Raw genomic sequence first — 19,098 nt, 5'->3', positions numbered from 1 at the left:
GAGATTATTTGAAAAATAGAGAGATGACAGATAATGATCGAAAAAACAGATATAGATCGACATTTTTCGGGCCTTAATGATTTACTATATGACCTTGTTTACAAAGGTGCAGGTAAGTTTGAAACCATTGGAAGGAAATGGGGCCTATAGAAAGAAGGGTATTTATTTCGAGGTCCATGGTGAGCGCCAATTGTTCTTGTATGGATACCTGAAGGGAGAGCTCGGTCTCTGGGAATTGACGCCGAGTTGTTATCTTCAATGCCGATCTTTGAGCTTTGTGGTAATCCGAGCTTTACTCCAAGAGGATGTCCAATCGCGTAGAGCTTTGAGTAAGAAACAGGGGAAGTGTACCTGTAAAGGCACTCCGAATCTTAAGTTAGTATTGAGAATTCAATGTATCCTTTGAAGATAAAATATCATACCTTTATAGGTGAGATAAAATAGGTCGATTACGTTTCTATTGATCATCTTAATTAAAGAGCAATTAATAGGTTTTAATAAGTGATAATGTCTGGTCGAACGTTTTTATTCCAAGATGTAATCCGTTGAGTTTGATTGTAACGTATAACACCGAGTTATAACGTAAAGTATCAAGTTATAGTGCATAATACTGAGTTATTGTATATAATACCGAATTATAACATCAAATTTGTAACGGCTGTATCAAAGTTGGTATTTACAAAACTGTTCTAACACTTAAGTCAATAAGTTGAATATGTTTTTATGAGTTATATTTTTTGACGATTTTTTATAGTGTTTCTTGTAAATGATGAGTTACTACCCCTTTTCAATCTTCACTACTTATCTAGAAATGAATAATCATAATCAAAGTGATAAGTTATTTATACATTATCCACTTATGGGATTGATGTAATTGTTTTATCTAAGGAATACCCTAAATTTGACATGATTCTATCCCGTTTATTAAAGACTTTATTCCGATTAGAACCTGTTCTGCAATGGATCGAGTAATTACTTGCCCTATATCAAATAGGGGTTGAGCGGATATTCACGAATTCGATTCTATTATTAATTTTAACGGTGAGAAACTTTAAAATTCAAAATAATTTAAATATAATATCAATATATAATTTTTAATTAACAAAGAGAGATGATAAGATGCCAATGAGTTATAACTCAAATGGCATAATCTTTCCATACTCAATTAAGAAATTGCGGATTCAAGTTTCATATTTTTGGTTAAAAAAAAGTAATTAAAATTTAATATATATAACTAATCAAATCGTATTATTTTTGTCAAAATTAGATTAGACAAATTAATTTGGTCAAAAAAATCAATGAACTAAATCTTGAACCGATCTAAATTAATACTTTTTATAAAAATGAGTACAATATTCTTATTATAAAAATGACTAAAATATTACTATTATTATTATTATTATTATTATTATTATTATTATTATTAAAAATCCTAAATCATAACCCTTCTCTTCTCTTCTCTTCGTGCATCGCGAGGTTAAGATTTATGGTTTTCAATATATATATATATATATATATATATATGCGTATTTTAGTCATTTTCTATAATAGTGTTATTATAGTTATTTTTATAAAAAATATTAATTTAGACTGATTTAAAATTTGGTTCATCGATTTTTTGGATAAATCGGTTCGTCCGATCTAATTGTGACAAAAATATCTTTAAAAGAAGACGTTTTAAACGTCTTTATTTGAGTGGCTCCTTTTATGATTGAGGAGTGTTAGGAGGCCAGCAATTTTTCTGTTTTGTAACCATCAATTGGCCATCAATAGTATTTTTAATGGTATGAGATTACATTCAATGGTGAGAGATCACTCATTTTTTTTTAATAATTAAGTGCTGGCCACAAAACATAAAAGTTGCTGGTCCCCTAGACTTTCTCTTTATGATTTATGATGAAGAAGATGGATTTTGATTAAAGAAAAAAAGATTTTTTGAATTCGAGAGTTAGTCTCTATTGTTTTTTTATTCTATTTTCGTAAAAATTAAAATTTTTAGTTATTTTAAAGGTAAAACACATGCATAAACTAAACACATAATAATATTACGTGAAAATTTCAAATCAAATAACGTTTTTTTTCACGATTTTATATAATCGAATTTATTGAATTTGAATTAGCTATTATAGTATTAAATTGAATCAATATGATTCGAATTACATGGTGCCAAAATAATTTAAAATAAGCAGTTACATTTCCTTCATGTAAATCGAATAATGTGATTTCGATTTAGGTTTTCATGCGTTTAGAATAGTAAATCGAATCAATTCTTAAAGGGTACAATTCATATAAATCGATGCTTATCAATTCAATTTATTTTTAGATTTTGCTTTTTTTAATATTTTTAATATTTTTTAATTTTTATTACTATAAATTTTTTTCGCTTTATACTCCTTATCTTAGAAATTTTTAAGAGTGATTTCATTAAAATGTTTAATTAGCTATTTTTTTAGAAATTATATAACTTTTAAGAGTGATTCATTATTAAAAAAAATATATTTGTGCTTTTATCAAGTGAATTTGTTTAGAGGAATGTTTTTATTAATTAATTACTAAACAAATAAAAAATAATGACAATACAAAAATAAATATATTTAAAAACATTTATTTTTCTACTAATCTTAGTGATTAATTTTTGTTAGCAGATAGATTAACAATAAACAAAGTTAAATATGGGACTAAAAAAATAAATCTTTAAAAATGTGTAGGTCTTATTACTATAAAAAAATATAAATGTGTGAGTGTGACTTTTGAAGTACATCAATTGTAACAATTTACATGCCACAACATTCTAAAATTTTGACATCTGTTTATCTATATATATAGGAAAAAATTAGGTGAAAATTTAGGTGAAGTCGATTTTACGTAAAGTTGATATCTGAGAGTTGTTAGATAATTTGATTAATTTGACTAAATTTTCATCTAACAACTCTTAGAGTCTCATGTATCAATTTCACGTAAAGTCGACTTCACCTGAGTTTTTACCAAAAAGTTAACGTCTACTAGCATTTGCCTTTTTTTAATTCAACATTGATGGACCACTTTAATGTGATATGTCAATTTAACAGAAAAAAAAAAAACACAGAAAACCAATCACATCATCATCGTTATTATTACTAGTGTCGCCTGTGGGAAGATTTAATACATATGTAATACTAATCTGGGTTTACAGTTTATATTCTAACTCGTCCTTCTATCTGCATTCATCCTCCACCATTATTGGCTATGACAATGATAAAATGAGGTAGGGATGTGTATGGTTTGGTCCGGTCTAAAAATTTGGTTCGGTTCCAAATCTTTTAGAAGTTAATTTGGTGTGATTTTAACAGGTTTAGGGTCGGATAAATGGTCTCAAAAATAGACCCGATCATTATTTCGGGTTGGGTTCATGCTATAGTTTGGGTCATCCGAGTCTGATCCGGTGGTCCGGTCATCCTACACAATTAATATTGTGTTATTAATAATGGATAATGACTATTCTTATGTAGAATTTAAGCATTGTAAATCTTAATATTTTGTGTTATTAGTCATTATAAGACTATAAGTTAATGTTTTATGTTTAAAATGTATAATACTTTAGACTAATGCATAATATTGTGTTATTTGTATTGATTTAAATATTTGGTGTTGTTAGACAATATTAGTATTGATTGTGGTTATGCTTTAATTTTAGAGAAGGGTTGGTTCATGTTATATTTTTCTAAGTGAATTTTACCATGTCAAATAATGGTTCTTGAAAATTTAGATATTTTCACATGCTAGCTTATGTAATGTTAACGGTCCGGTTTTTCCTTAGTTTTTATCCGGTATAATCGTGGCCCGAAAATGTTTAGATTTCATCGAGTTTATAGTCGGATTTGAACCTAACAAATAGGCCCGATATATTTCGGGTCGAGTCTGAGCCATATCAAACTCGATTTTCACCCGACCAATAAAGACTCCTAAAATGAGGGATGTGACAGTAGAGTTGGCAATGATATATACAGTAGAAGAGATAAAATAAAGGGTTGAAGAAATATGGAATTAGGGATTTAAGGTTAAGGTTGGATTAGAAATTCTTTAAGATTAGAGTTAACATTAGGATTAGTTTGGATAAGGTTAAAATTAAAAACAAAAAAATAAAGAGTGGGACATAAGTGAAAGTTTTTTCAAATGTTAGAAATAAAACTGAAGCAAATTAAATTTTAGAGAGAATTTTTTTAAAATTTTAAAAATATTAAAAAAAATATATTTTCCTATCAAAATTAAAGCAAACAAACTACGAATTAAAATACTAAAATGATATTTGGATAGTATAATAATCATTCAAATTATCAAATTTCTTTGATACTAAATTTTATTGATATGAAGCTCAGACAAAGCTGCAGCTAAAGATAAAAAAAGGCAACACTTTTTTATTGCATAGAACAAAAAACAATTACTTGAAGCATGGGCACACACAAACATGCTCAAAAGAACACAACTGCGTATCAAGATGGAGCTAATAAAGTGTTCTAATATTGAGTAGGGTTGGCCAAGACGTAACCCTCAATAGCCTTGAAGAGAGCTTCACCCTTGGCCTTACCCTTCTTCATGTCTTCCTCCTCTGGCTTTGCATCTCCTTTGGAGTGGAACTTCACACTCAGCTTCCCGATGGATCCTCCGTTGGGTCCTTCTACCAGCTTTGTCTCAAATGTTATCTTCTCCGCCGTTGGAGGCAGAGCCACTCCTCCAACCACGCTGTAGTTGTATGCATAGTTAGCCTCATCTATTGCCTCCACTTTGTGCAAGATAAACTTGGTTTCTCCATCTGCATATATATCATTATTATTATTACAATTCACAACACATAATTATTATCACACATATAGTATGTATGTTTACTGAAATGAATAGTTACTGACCCTCGACAATGGTGAGTTTCTTGATGGTTCCAGGACCACCGTTTCCCTCAACGATTTCAACACTCTTGACGTCATCAATAATCTTAGGGGTGAGGGAGTCGGCATCCTTCATAGCATTGTAAAGCTTGGCCGGGGGAAGGGTGGAGGTGATTTCATCCTCGAATGTGAAGACGGCCATGATTATGAATTAAGAAGCTAAGGGAAGGAATCAAAAGAATTAGAAGTAGATGGTAAGAAGTGAGGTTAGTTTTGTAGTGTGTGGTTGATGAAGAGAGGAATGGCTTCTATTTATAGGCATATAATGGGGTCACGAGGAATGAGGATGAGATGGTGTATATGTGAACTTATGAACGTGCTGACTCATTGATACGCCGGCCATGTTATTCGTTGATTTTTCATTTTTTTTTTTCCATTGCTGCTTGGCTGAAGAATATTAATTATTGTTGGAGACTGGTTTAATTTAAGCTTTATATTGTCAAACATTGCTATCTCGGAAGCATTCATTTTCAAAGAAGGCGTTCTGTTCCATTAATATTGAATGTTCACGCATACTTGATGAAATAAATTATAGTGAAGTATTGAACACAAAACCAGAAGCAGAGCAGAATGCAATTGCATTTCAAGTTGATCAAAATTTATAGACACCACGCCCTTCTAGAATTTCCATTATTTAGTAATGATAGTGAGATAATAAAAAATCAGTTCAAAGAGGCTAAATTTTTAAATAAAAAATTAGTCTAAACAATTGAAATTTTTAAATAAAGCAAGTTTAAATAATTAATTTTTTGTTATCTTCTAAACATTATTGCTTTCATATTATGCGTATCATTTTCATTCTACACATCATATACTTTTGTTTGCTAAGTATAAAGCGTGCCTATGACTAGGAATAATAATAATAATAATAATAATAATAATAATAATAATAATAATAAATGTCTTCAATGTTAGGAAGAAAAAATATTAATACTTGGAATAAATTTAATATTTGTTCTGTTCTTGTATTCATCGTGTGATCGATGTATATCTTGATTCTTGACTATAAGAAAATTTAACTTATTCTTTTTCTTTTCTTTTGGAAATGAGTTATATTTTGTTTTTATCAAGTACAGAGAGCTGAGATAGGTACTTACAAAACTATTGTAACACTTAAGTCAATAAATTGTGTTGAGTTAAAAAATTAACTAAATTAATTAATGATGATAAATATTATTTTTGGGCATTTATCTAACTAATGTTAATTATTTGTAATTAAGCATTGCAGGCCACAAATCAATACAACAGTCTAATTGGATGAAATTAGAACAAGGCTGGTGGGCTAATAATACAAACAAAGCCCAAAAAGGAAACAAAGCTGAGAAATCAAGACGGGCCAAATGAAATGATCCGATCCAAGTCCGATAGCAAATAATTTCCTCTCACTTGTTTTCACCAAATCAACGTTCACTTTTTCCCTCTTGGTCAGAAATCACAGAAGAAAGCGAGAGAGCTTCTTTCCTAAGCTAATCACCAAAGAAGCAAGAAAAAGAAAGATTAAGCTTGAAAGACAGATGTCTAATTAACCATTTCAAACCACATCAAGCTAAGACAGAGCTAAAAGGTAACCCATTTTCTTATGCATGCATCATATTTTCTTCTCCTCTTCCCAACTCTCTGCTCAGTCCGAAATGGGATACATGGAAAAGATGCTGTTTGTTCTTCATTGCTGTGTATCTACGGTCACAAGTGAGTCTTGGGGATCAAGTATCTTCTCAATAGCCAAGATCTGAGTTTACCATTGAGGATATCTGTTTTATGCTTTTCTATGATTTTCGGTCAACAAAAGAAGGTCAGAACCAAAGTTTCTATTCTGAGAATTAATGGGAAAAAGCGAGATGGTGGGTTGGTGAAGCATAAGGCTCAAGAAGTTGACTTAGGGAGAGCAACCCAACAATATGCAAGGAGATAAAAGAAGATTTTTTTCATTCATAAAACAAGGAGAGATAACCCAGAGTATTGAGGTTTTGTTCTGCAAAGAAGCTCTCTGAAGAAGTTCATCTACTTGGACAATACTTTCTTTCAAAGAAGCATTCCGCCAAAAATAAAGAACTGAATCAGAAACATGCAAATCTGGTTTATCACATAACAAAGAGGCTGTTGAAGAGTCAATCTCCTTCATGTTTTACAGATTGTAATTTACTTTTCAATGTTTATCTTTCTGTAATTTCTAGAGTGAAAAGGCATATTGAGAGAGCTCAAGTAAAAGCCAATGAGTGGAAAGAGGCTGAGTGATACACTTGAGAAAAAAGTCTAGAATTATTTCAGATTTCTTTAGGTAAGTCTTTGTCTTGTTTCTTATACCTGTGAGGTATCCCTTTCTTAGTTGGGTTATCACTAAGAGTGAAGAGTTAAGTATTAGCATAGTCAAAGTCAAGTTAGGTTAGAACTTGAGGGTGAATGGATTGTGTCAATCCTGTAGAATTGGTGTATGTAATACTTTAACTATAGTAAAAATTCCACTACTGTTGTGGTGGAGACTGGATGTAAGTTGCATAGCACAAGGCAACCGAACCAGGATACATGATGGTGTTAGCTCTTCTCTTTTCTGCTCTGTTCTGTTTTCTGATATTCATGAGACAAAAAAAATTATCTCATAAATTTTTTGTTGCTGAGTTCAAACAGAATCAGAATTAAAAGTTTGCTTTAATAGATTAATCCAATAACATAAAAAATAGGCATAGATTCAATCCCCTTCTCTAAGTCTACTACAACCTTCAAATTGAATATTTTTTTTGAGTTATAATGAATGGAATTAAAAATGGACCTCCTTTCTATTTTTGAGTTTTTTCTTATAAATTATGAGTTTAGCCTTTTTCAATCTTCAGCTATTTATCTAGAAATCAATAATTATAATGAAGGCGATAAATTATTTATCCATTATCGACTTATAGTATTGATGTGGTTGTTTTATCTAAGGTGTACTTTGGATTTAACCGCATTATAATCACCGATCATGTTTTATTCTATTTAAATATTGCTATATCAATATGGTCTGCCATATCGATTTTCTTATGTTCTTTTCTTACATAATTAATGTTCATCCATCTTTTTAAGAAAAAAATCATGTAATTTTGTTTAATGCACAACTATCAAGAACCTTGGAATTTAAAGTAATTTAAAAATAATAGCAATATATATATATTTCTTAATTAATAAAGAGAGATGATAAAATTAAGTGATACTTTTTATGGTTTATGATGGAGAGGATGAATTTTAGTAAGAAATAAATTTTTTAAATTTAAGAGTTAGTCTTTACTATTTTTTATTTTATTTTTGTGGAAGATTAAAAAGGAGAATGACTTAGGATCAATTGAGAGACCTTAAGAAAGACTAAAACGAGAGGTAGACTCCGTTTCAAGGACCTGAGGGCACACAATTTGATCTTAATGCCATGACTTGTATGGAAATGGATCCTCTCCCGTTTTTTCAACACTTGAAGAAATGCAGAATGATCTCTCACCATTAATTATATAAGTGGAGTCAAAATTAAATATGAAAGAGAGAATGATAAAAGATGAAAAATTACAATTGACATCATCCAGTTTTTTTTTTCACCGGAGAGGATCCACTTCCTGACTTGTACAATGTGGATTTGATAATATTTTGAATTTAACGTTGATGGACCACTTTAATTTGATATATCAATTTAACAGAAAAAAAAATGGAAAACCGATCACATCGTCATCGTTATTATTATTAGTGTCACCTGTGGACAGATTATAATACATATATAACTATTTTGGATTTATAATTTTTTATTCAGGTCGAACCGAGTTTGATAATTATGCTAATTAATTCTATGCTTTGATTGTAAAATCTAAATATAAACTATTGATATAAAATGGGATAAAATATGACTTTTGAGCAAATAAGCTATCGAGTAAAAAGATATTTAGATGGTATAATAATCATTCAAATTTCTTTGATATTAAATTTGATTGATATGAAGCCCAGACAAAGAAAAGTAACACTTATTTTTCTTATTACATGGAAAAAAACCAATTACTTGAAGCATGGGCACACACAAACATGCTCAAAAGAAAACAAGTGCATATGAAGATGGAGCAAAGTGTTCTAATATTGAGCAGGGTTGGCCAAAACGTAACCCTCAATTGCCTTGAAGAGAGCTTCACCCTTGGCCTTACCCTTCTTCATGTCTTCCTCCTCTGGCTTCGCATCTCCTTTCGAGTGGAACTTCACACTCAGCTTCCCTATGGATCCTCCGTTGGGTCCTTCTACCAACTTTGTCTCAAATGTTATCTTCTCCGCCGTGGGAGGCAGCGCCACTCCTCCAACCACGCTGTAGTTGTATGCATAGTTAGCCTCATCTATTGCCTCCACTTTGTGCAAGATAAACTTGGTTTCTCCATCTGCATATATTTCATTATTATTATTACAAGTCACAACACATAATTATCACATATATAGTATGTTTACTGAATTGAGTAGTTACTGACCCTCGACAATGGTGAGTTTCTTGATGGTTCCAGGACCACCGTTTCCCTCGACGATTTCAACACTCTTGACGTCATCAATAATCTTAGGGGTGAGGGAGTCGGCATCCTTCATGGCATTGTAAAGCTTGGCGGGGGGCAGGGTGGAGGTGATTTCATCCTCGAAAGTGAAGACGGCCATGATTGTGAATTAAGAAGCTAAGAGAAGGAATGAGAAGTAGATGGTAATAAGTGAGGTTAGGTTTGTAGTGTGTGGTTGATGAAGAAAGGAGTGGCTTCTATTTATAGGCATATAATGGGGTAATGGGAAATTAGAATAGGATGGTGTGTATGTGAAGTTATGAACGTGCTGACTCGTTGTCAAACATTGCTATTTCGAAAGTATTGAAATTCAAAGAAGGCGTTCTGTTCCGTTAACATTGAATGTTTATGCATACTTGATGAAATAAATTATAGTGAAGTATTGAACGCAAAACCAGATGCAGAATGCGGTGGCATTTCAAGTTAGATCAAAATGTATAGACGCCACGCCCTTCTTGAACTCCCATTTTTTAAGGTAATGTTAGTGAGATAATAAAAATATTTAAATTTTTAAATAAAATTAATTTAGACTATTTGAATTATTTTTTTTAATATTATTTTTAGATGTGTATTATTTTCATTTTACACACTATATTCTTTTGTAATTTGTAATCATTAATTAATTATTATTAGTATTTTTAATAATGTGATATTACATCTAATAATGTAAAATTATTCAATTTTATTTTGTTAGTTAAGTATTGATCATATAATAATAATAATAATAAAAATAAAATTTGTCTTCAATGTTAGGAAGGTAAAAGATTAATACTTGGAACAAATTTAAAATTTGTTCTGTTCTTGTATCGATCATGTTAATGTGATCGATGTATATATTAACTTTAAGAAAGTTGAGCATATTCTATTTTTTTTTTCTTCTAGAAATGAATTATATTTTGTTTTTAAAAAATATAGAGAGTTGAGGTTGGTACTTACAAAACTGTTCTAACACTTAAGTCAATAAATTGAATATGTTTTTGAGTTATATTTTTTGACGATTTTTTATAGTGTTTCTTGTAAATGATGAGTTACTACCCCTTTTCAATCTTCACTACTTGTCTAGAATTGAATAATCATAATCAAAGTGATAAGTTATTTATACATTATCCACTTATAGGATTGATGTAATTGTTTTATCTAAGGAATACCCTAAATTTGACCTGATTCTATCCCGTTTATTAAAGATTTTATTCCGATTAGAACTTGTTCTGTATCGGATTGAGTAATTACTTGCCCTGTATCAAATAGGGGTTGAGCGGAGACTAAAATTCTAAAGTGGTCCATGAGATTGGACGAGTTACCCATATTTGTCCTTGACTTTCAAAATTTTTTAACAGTATCCCTCACATTCAGCTCCGGGACCCATAGTTGTCTTGCAACCCTTTTCGGCGCCAAGTCAGCAAAAAGAGGGATGATCTGGCACCTCCAATACCACGCTGGAGCCAAGTGAAACGACGCAATATCGATTTGGTGCCCAATGAAAAAGTAAACGACGTCGTTCCTAAGTTGGAGCCCTTGAAAACAGTTTGCCTTCACCATATTTGTTTGAACACTCTCACACTTCGTCTCCTCTCCTCCACGCTCAGTCTTCGTCTTCCCATTCTTTCATCAATGGCAGCGACTTAGCCTCGTCTTCCCCGTCTCCTCCACTGTCACACTTCGTTTGAAGAGTTTGGTGTTCCTTTGGAGGCAACTGGTTTCTCTGTCTTCTGCATCATTGAAGGTATGTGTTGGTTGAAATAATTTTCAAATTTATTTCATGAATCAATATATGATGAAGGTGTATGATTGCCTTGTTACTGTGTTGGGTTGTCCTAGAGTTTCATGGCTGCATTACCTTAAAGGATTGTATTTAAGAATTTTTGTTAGGGCAAAGGGTTTGGTGTGTATATGCTCTATTTTTTGGCAATGAAACAGAAATTTTTTTAATAGTGGGTTAATGCATGTTGGTGACTGTGATATTAATGTATAGGATTTTAATATGATGTTGAAGTCCTCTGATACGATTGTGTGAGATTTAATGGTTTTGATTTGTTGGTGCAGATGGATATGTTGTTGGATATAATGTTTCATCATGGAGAAAACTTTGAGAAAGATGATGAAGGAAATTTGGGATATACCCCTGATAACTTAACTTGCCTAGGTGATCTGGATGAGGATACTTTGGACGTTTTCTTCATAAGGAATTATTACAAGGAGTTAGGCTATGAAAAGATCCTTCATTGTTGGTAGCTAGTCTCCGGGAGGACGTTAGAAACTGGATTAAGGAATCTAAACAGTGACAACGAGCTTAGAGAGATATGTTTCTTTGTTCACAAGAATAATGAATTGGTGGATGTGTATTTTGAGCATGGGGTGTCATCTCCAGATTATTTACAAAATGAGGAGGAAAAGGCGGGCATGAACAATATAGGAGTCAAAACTTATGTTTATTTTGTTAGCAGCACCTTCTTATGGCTTTGTAAGGCAGTCAAAACTTATGAATCATGACTTTGTTAATTTAAAATGATTAATATATTTTGTTGTTGCTATATTTTGCTATTGCTATATATCCAGATTTCCTTTAGTGGTACAAAAACAGTTAGTATCTCCAACAGATTGGCTAACACAGTTACATGTTGAGCAACTTTTTTTCATTCATGCAAATATTACACATATGAACTCAATCACATCATTACTCAACATTGAGATCAAAGTTTGTAAAATACCACTAGTAAGAACAACAGCATTACAGAAACAACCACAAACAATAATTTGATCATAAACTTTTGACTACTAACATCCGATTCTAATTTTTCCAGCCTCCAACCTTCTGTCATCTTCTGCTCATCATTATAGTTAAGACTTTTTGATTTTGCAGGCACAGCCTCTTGTCCAACATTTGTCCAAATAAACAAACCATACCATCTTTTATCAATTGTCTGCAATTAATGAATATTTCAATAACCAAATTAGAAGTTGGGGAAGGAATAAAAAATCAAGAAAAACCAACAATTACAGCTAACATTATAATTTGGGTATCCAAAAAAGGGCTTATTTGGGTTGGAATATGTCCCAGACCACCGAAGCACAGGTCGGCAGCCGCAACCACACCATTCTAGTACACGCGTAGCCCTGCTACGATTTTGGGTCTTCGCCCTATATCCATTGCTTGTTGATCGTATCGAGCTCCCACTGGCTTGCCCTTCACCTCCAAACATTGCTTCAGAGCTTCAATGGTGGACCAGAATTATGGGACGAAGGAGAGAAGAAGAGATACTAGTTATAATAACGATTCTTAGCTTTTAGAGTTTTAATGGGACCAGGGACCACATTGGGTACAAAATTCAGATTTGCCACATCAGCTAGCCGTTGCTGGCTCCAGCGTGGCATTGGAGGTGCCAAATCATCCCTCCGTTTGCTGACTTGGCGCTGAAAAGGGTTGCAGGGCAACTATGGGTCCTGGAGCTGAATGTGAGAGATGCTGTTAGGGAATTTTGAAAGTCAATGACAAGTATGGGTAACTCGCCCAATCTCAGGAACCACTTTGGGGTTTTAGTCGTTAAGCGGATATTCACGAATTCGATACTATTATTAATTTTAATGGTGAGAAACTTTAAAATTCAAAGTAATTTAAATATAATATCAATATATAATTTTTAATTAACAAAGAGAGATGATAAGATTAAGTGGCACTTTTTATTGTTGGGAGTTATTCAGGCAAAAACATTTAAAACGTTTTTTTTAAAGATATTTTTTAGTAATTAAAATTTAATACATATAATTAATCAAACTGTATTATTTTTGTCAAAATTAGATAAGACAAATTGATTTGGTCAAAAAATCAATGAACTAAATCTTGAACCGATTTAAATTAATACTTTTTATAAAAAATGAGTACAATATTCTTATTATAAAAAATGACTAAAAAAATATTCTTATTATAAAAAATATTAATTTAGACCGATTTAAAATTTGGTTCATCGATTTTTTGGCCAAATCGGTTCGTCCGATCTAATTGTGACAAAAATATCTTTAAAAGAAGACGTTTTAAACGTCTTTATTTGAGTGGATCCTTTTATGATTTATGACAAAGAAGATGGATTTTGATTAAAGAAAAAAAGATTTTTTAAATTCGAGAGTTAGTCTCTATTGTTTTTTTATTCTATTTTCATAAAAATTAATTTTTTAGTTATTTTAAGGGTAAAACACATGCATAAACTAAACACATAATAATATTACCTGAAAATTTCAAATCAAATAATGTTTTTTTTTCACGATTCTATATAATCGAATTTATTGAATTCGAATAAGCTATTATAGTGCTAAATTGAATCAATATGATTCGAATTACATGGTGCCAAAATAATTCAAAATAAGTAGTTACATTTCCTCTTTGTAAATCGAATAACGTAATTTCGATTTACGTTTTCATGCGTTTAGAATAGTAAATCGAATCAATTGGATCGATCAATTGGATTCGATTTACTTGAAGGGTACAATTCATACAAATCGATGCTTATCAATTCAATTTATTTTTAGATTTTGCTTTTTTTTAATATTTTTAAATTTTTATTATTATAAATTTTTTTCGCTTTATACTCCTTATCTTAGAAATTTTTAAGAGTGATTTCATTAAAATGTTTAATTAGCTATTTTCTTTAGAAATTATATAACTTTTAAGAGTGATTCATTATTTAAAAAAAATATTTGTGCTTTTACCAAGTGAATTTGTTTAGAGGAATGTTTTTATTAATTAATTACTAAACAAATAAAAAATAACGACAATAAAAAAATAAATATATTTAAAAACATTTATTTTTTCTACTAATCTTAGTGATTAATTTTTGTTAGCAGATAGATTAACAATAAACAAAATTAAATATGGGACTAAAAAAATAAATCTTTAAAAATGTGTGGGTCGTATTACTATAAAAAAAAAAAAATAAATGTGTGAGTGTGACTTTTGAAGTACATCAATTGTAACAATTACATGCCACAACATTCTAAAATTTTGACACCTGTTTATCTATATATAGCTCTCAAATATCAACTTTATGTAAAATTGACTTCACCTAAATTTTCATCAAAAACTTAACGTCTACTAGCATTCGCTTTTTTTTAATTCAACATTGATGGACCACTTTAATGTGATATATCAATTTAACAGAAAAAAGAAAAAACACAGAAAACCAATCACATCATCATCGTTATTATTACTAGTGTCGCGTGTGGGAAGATTTAATACATATGTAATACTACTCTGGTTTACAGTTTATATTCTAACTCGTCCTTCTATATGCATTCGTCCTCCGCCATTACTGGCTATGACAATGATAAAATGAGGTAGGGCTGTGTATGGTTCGGTCCGATCTGAAAATTTGGTCCGGTTCTAAATCTTTTAGGGGTTAATTTGGTGTGATTTCAACGGATTTAGAGTCAGATAAAGGGTCTCAAAAATAGACCCGATCATTATTTCAAGTTGGGTTCAGGCTATAGTTCGGGTCACCTGAGTCCGATCCGGTGGCCCGGTCATCCTACACAATTAATATTTTGTGTTATTAATAATGGATGATGACTATTCTTATGTAGAATTTAAGCATTGTAAATCTTAATATTTTGTGTTATTAGTCATTATAAGACTACAAGTTAATGTTTTACGTTTAAAATACATAAGAATTTAGACTAATGCATAATATTGTGTTATTTGTATTGATTTAAATATTTGGTGTTGTTAGACAATATTAGTGTTGATTGTGGTTATGCTTTAATTTTAGAGAATGATTGGTTCATGTTATATTTTTCTAAGTGAATTTTACCATCTCAAATAATGGATCTTGAAAATTTGGATATTTTTACATGCTAGCTTACAAGAAGATATTAAGGTAATGTAATGTTAACAGTCCGATTTTTCCTCGATTTTTATCCGGTATAATCGTGGCTCGAAAATGTTTAGATTTCATCGAGTTTATGGTCGGATTCGAACCTAACAAATAGGCCGATATATATATTTCGGTCGGGTCTGAGCCATATCCAACCTGATTTCACCCGATCCATAAAGACTCCTAAAATGAGGGGTGTGGTAGTAGAGTTGGCAATGATATATATAGTAGAAGAGATAAAATAAAGGGTTGAAGAAATATGGAATTAGGGATTTAAGGTTAAGGTTGGATTAGAAATTATTTAAGATTAGAGTTAACATTAGGATTAGTTTGGATAAGGTTAAAATTAAAAACAAAAAATAAAGAGTGGGACATAAGTGAAAATTTTTTCAAATATTAGAAATAAAACTGAAGCAAATTAAATTTCAGAGAGAATTTTTTTTAAAATTTTAAAAATATTAAAAAATATATATTTTCCTATCAAAATTAAAGCAAACAAACTACGAATTAAAATACTAAAATGATATTTGGATAGTATAATAATCATTCAAATTATCAAATTTCTTTGATACTAAATTTTATTGATATGAAGCTCAGACAAAGCTGCAGCTAAAGATAAAAAAAGGCAACACTTTTTTATTGCATAGAACAAAAAAGCAATTACTTGAAGCGCGCGTACACACAAACATGTCTAAAAAAACAAGTGCGTATCAAGATGGAGCAAAGTGTTTTAATATTGAGCAGGGTTGGCCAAGACATAACCCTCAATAGCCTTGAAGAGAGCTTCACCCTTGGCCTTACCCTTCTTCATGTCTTCCTCCTCTGGCTTCGCATCTCCTTTCGAGTGGAACTTCACACTCAGCTTTCCAATGGATCCCCCGTTGGGTCCTTCTACCAGCTTTGTCTCAAATGTTATCTTCTCCGCCGTGGGAGGCAGAGCCACTCCTCCAACCACGCTGTAGTTGTATGCATAGTTAGCCTCATCTATTGCCTCCACTTTGTGCAAGATAAACTTGGTTTCTCCATCTGCATATATATCATTATTATTATTACAATTCACAACACATAATTATTATCACACATATAGTATGTATGTTTACTGAAATGAATAGTTACTGACCCTCGACAATGGTGAGTTTCTTGATGGTTCCAGGACCACCGTTTCCCTCAACGATTTCAACACTCTTGACGTCATCAATAATCTTAGGGGTGAGGGAGTCGGCATCCTTCATAGCATTGTAAAGCTTGGAGGGGGGCAGGGTGGAGGTGATTTCATCCTCGAAAGTGAAGACGGCCATGATTGTGAATTAAGAAGCTAAGGGAAGGAATGAGAAGTAGATGGTAAGAAGTGAGCTTAAATTAGTTTTGTAGTGTGTGTGTGGTTGATGAAGAGAGGAATGGCGTCTATTTATAGGCATATAATGGGGTCATGAAGATCGAATGAGGATGAGATGGTGTGTATGTGAACTTATGAACGTGCTGACTCATTGCTACGCCGATCATGTTATTCGTTGATTTTTCATTTTTCTTTCCATTGCTGCTTGGCTGAAGAATATTAATTATTGTTGGAGACTGGTTTAATTTAAGCTTTAAATTGTCAAACATTGCTATCTCGGAAGCATTCATATTCAAAGAAGGCGTTCTGTTCCGTTAATATTGAATGTTTACGCATACTTGATGAAATAAATTATAGTGAAGTATTGAACACAAAACTAGAAGCAGAGCAGAATGCAATTGCATTTCAAGTTGATCAAAATTTATAGACGCCACGCCCTTCTAGAATTTCCATTATTTAGTAATGCTAGGGGATAATAAAAAAGGCCTAAATTTTTAAATAAAAAATTAGTCTAAACAATTCAAATTTTTAAATAAAGCAAGTTTAAATAATTAATTTTTTATTTTTTTTTACCAAAAATAGAAGACTCGAACCCGCAACCTCTTAATTGAGTATGGGAAGATATGCCATTTGAGCTATTAATCATTGACAAAATTTAAAAAAATAGGAGACTCGAACCCGCAACCTCTTAATTTTTATTATCTTCTAAACATTATTATCTTCATATTATGCGTTATCATTTTCATTCTACACATTATATACTTTTGTTTTTTAAGTATAAAGCGTCCCTATGACTAGGAATAATAATAATAATAATAATAATAATAATAATAATAATAAAAGTCTTCAATGTTAGAAAGAAAAAAGATTAATATTTGGAACAAATTTAATATTTGTTCTGTTCTTGTATTCATCGTGTGATCGATGTATATCTTGATTCTTGACTGTAAGAAAATTTAGCTTATTATTTTTTTTTTCTTTTGGAAATGAGTTATATTTTGTTTTTATCAAATACAGAGAGTTGAAGTAGGTACTTATAAAACTATTGTAACACTTAAGTCAGTAAATTGTATTGAGTTAAAAAATTAACTAAATTAATTGATGATGATAAATACTATTTTTGGGCATTTATCTAACTAATGTTAATTATTTGTAATTAAGTATTGCAGGCCACAAATCAATACAACAGTCTAATTGGATGAAATTAAAACAAGGTCGGTAGGCTAATAATACAAACGAAACCCAAAAAAGAAACAAAACTGAAAAATTAAGACGGGCCAAATGAAATGATCAGATCCAAACCCGATAACAAATAATTTCCTCTCACTTGTTTTTCACCAAATCAACGTTCACTTTTTTCCTCTTGGTCAGAAATCACAGAAGAAATAGAGAGAGCTTCTTCCCTAAGCTAATCACCAAAAAAGCAAGAAAGAGAAAGATTAAGCTTGAAAGACAGATATCTAATCAACCATTTCAAACCACATCAAGCTAAGACAGAGCTAAAAGGTAACCCAATTTCTTATGCATGCATCATATTTTCTTCTCCTCTTCCCAACTCTCTGCTCAGTCCGAAATGGGATACATGAAAAAGATGTTGTTTGTTCTTCACTGCTGTGTATCTACGGTCACAAGTGAGTCTTAGGGACCAAGTATCTTCTCAATGGCCAAGATCTGGGTTTACCATTGAGGATATATGTTTTATGCTTTCCTATGGTTTTCGGTCAACAAAAGAAGGTCAGAACCAAAGTTTCTATTCTGAGGATTAATGGGAAAAAGTGAGATGGTGGGTTAGTGAAGCACAAGCCTCAAGAAGTTGACCTAGGGAGAGCAACCCAGCAATATGCAAGGAGATAAAAGAAGATTTTTTTTCATTCAGAAAATAATGGGAGATAACCCAGAGTATTGAGGTTTTGTTCTGCAAAGAAGCTCTCTGAAGAAGTTCATCTACTTGGACAATGTTTTCTTTCAAAGAAGCATTCCGCCAAGAAAAAAGAACTGAATCAGAGACATGCAAATCTGGTTTATCACACAACAAATAGGCTATTGAAGAGTCCATCTCCTTCATGTTTTACAGATTGTAATTTACTTTTCAATGTTTATCTTTCTGTAATTTCTAGAGTGAAAAGGCATATTGAGAGAGGTCAAGTAAAAGCCAATGAGTGGAAAGAGATTGAGTGATACACTTGAGAAAAAATTCTAAAGTTATTTCAGATTTTTTTAGGTAAGTCTTTGTCTTGTTTCTTATACCTGTGAGGTATCCCTTAGTTAGGTTATCACTAAGAGTGAAGAGTTAAGTATTAGCATAGCCAAAGTCAAGTTAGGTTAGAACTTGAGGGTGAATGGATTGTGTCAATCCTGTAGAATTGGTGTATGTAATACTTTAACTACAGTAAAAATTCCACCACTGTTGTGGTGGAGACTGGATGTAGGTTGCATAGCACAAA

General features: G+C 31.5%; 3 protein-coding genes across 3 annotated transcripts; all 3 read right to left on the bottom strand.

The window, feature by feature from the left end:
* Nucleotides 1–4,298: 4,298 nt before the first annotated feature.
* Nucleotides 4,299–5,163, bottom strand: LOC112723221 (pathogenesis-related protein 2-like). The gene is made up of 2 exons (XM_025774485.2): nt 4,884–5,163; nt 4,299–4,789 (listed from the first exon to the last, which is right to left on the bottom strand). The coding sequence occupies exons 1-2, from the start codon at nt 5,059–5,061 to the stop codon at nt 4,494–4,496; spliced, it is 474 nt and encodes a 157-aa protein (XP_025630270.1). The 5' UTR covers nt 5,062–5,163; the 3' UTR covers nt 4,299–4,493.
* Nucleotides 5,164–8,819: 3,656 nt separating this feature from the next.
* Nucleotides 8,820–9,648, bottom strand: LOC112723220 (pathogenesis-related protein 2-like). Its single transcript, XM_025774484.3, has 2 exons — nt 9,380–9,648; nt 8,820–9,292 (listed from the first exon to the last, which is right to left on the bottom strand). The coding sequence occupies exons 1-2, from the start codon at nt 9,555–9,557 to the stop codon at nt 8,997–8,999; spliced, it is 474 nt and encodes a 157-aa protein (XP_025630269.1). The 5' UTR covers nt 9,558–9,648; the 3' UTR covers nt 8,820–8,996.
* Nucleotides 9,649–15,858: 6,210 nt separating this feature from the next.
* LOC112723218 (pathogenesis-related protein 2-like) lies at nt 15,859–16,718 on the bottom strand. The gene is made up of 2 exons (XM_025774482.3): nt 16,439–16,718; nt 15,859–16,344 (listed from the first exon to the last, which is right to left on the bottom strand). The coding sequence occupies exons 1-2, from the start codon at nt 16,614–16,616 to the stop codon at nt 16,049–16,051; spliced, it is 474 nt and encodes a 157-aa protein (XP_025630267.1). The 5' UTR covers nt 16,617–16,718; the 3' UTR covers nt 15,859–16,048.
* Between the last annotated feature and the right edge of the window lie 2,380 nt (nt 16,719–19,098).

This window comes from Arachis hypogaea, chromosome 11 (assembly GCF_003086295.3).
Source record: "Arachis hypogaea cultivar Tifrunner chromosome 11, arahy.Tifrunner.gnm2.J5K5, whole genome shotgun sequence".
NCBI lineage: Eukaryota > Viridiplantae > Streptophyta > Magnoliopsida > Fabales > Fabaceae > Arachis > Arachis hypogaea.
Note: the sequence above shows the minus strand (reverse complement) of the source record. Positions and strands in the feature narration are given on the sequence as shown.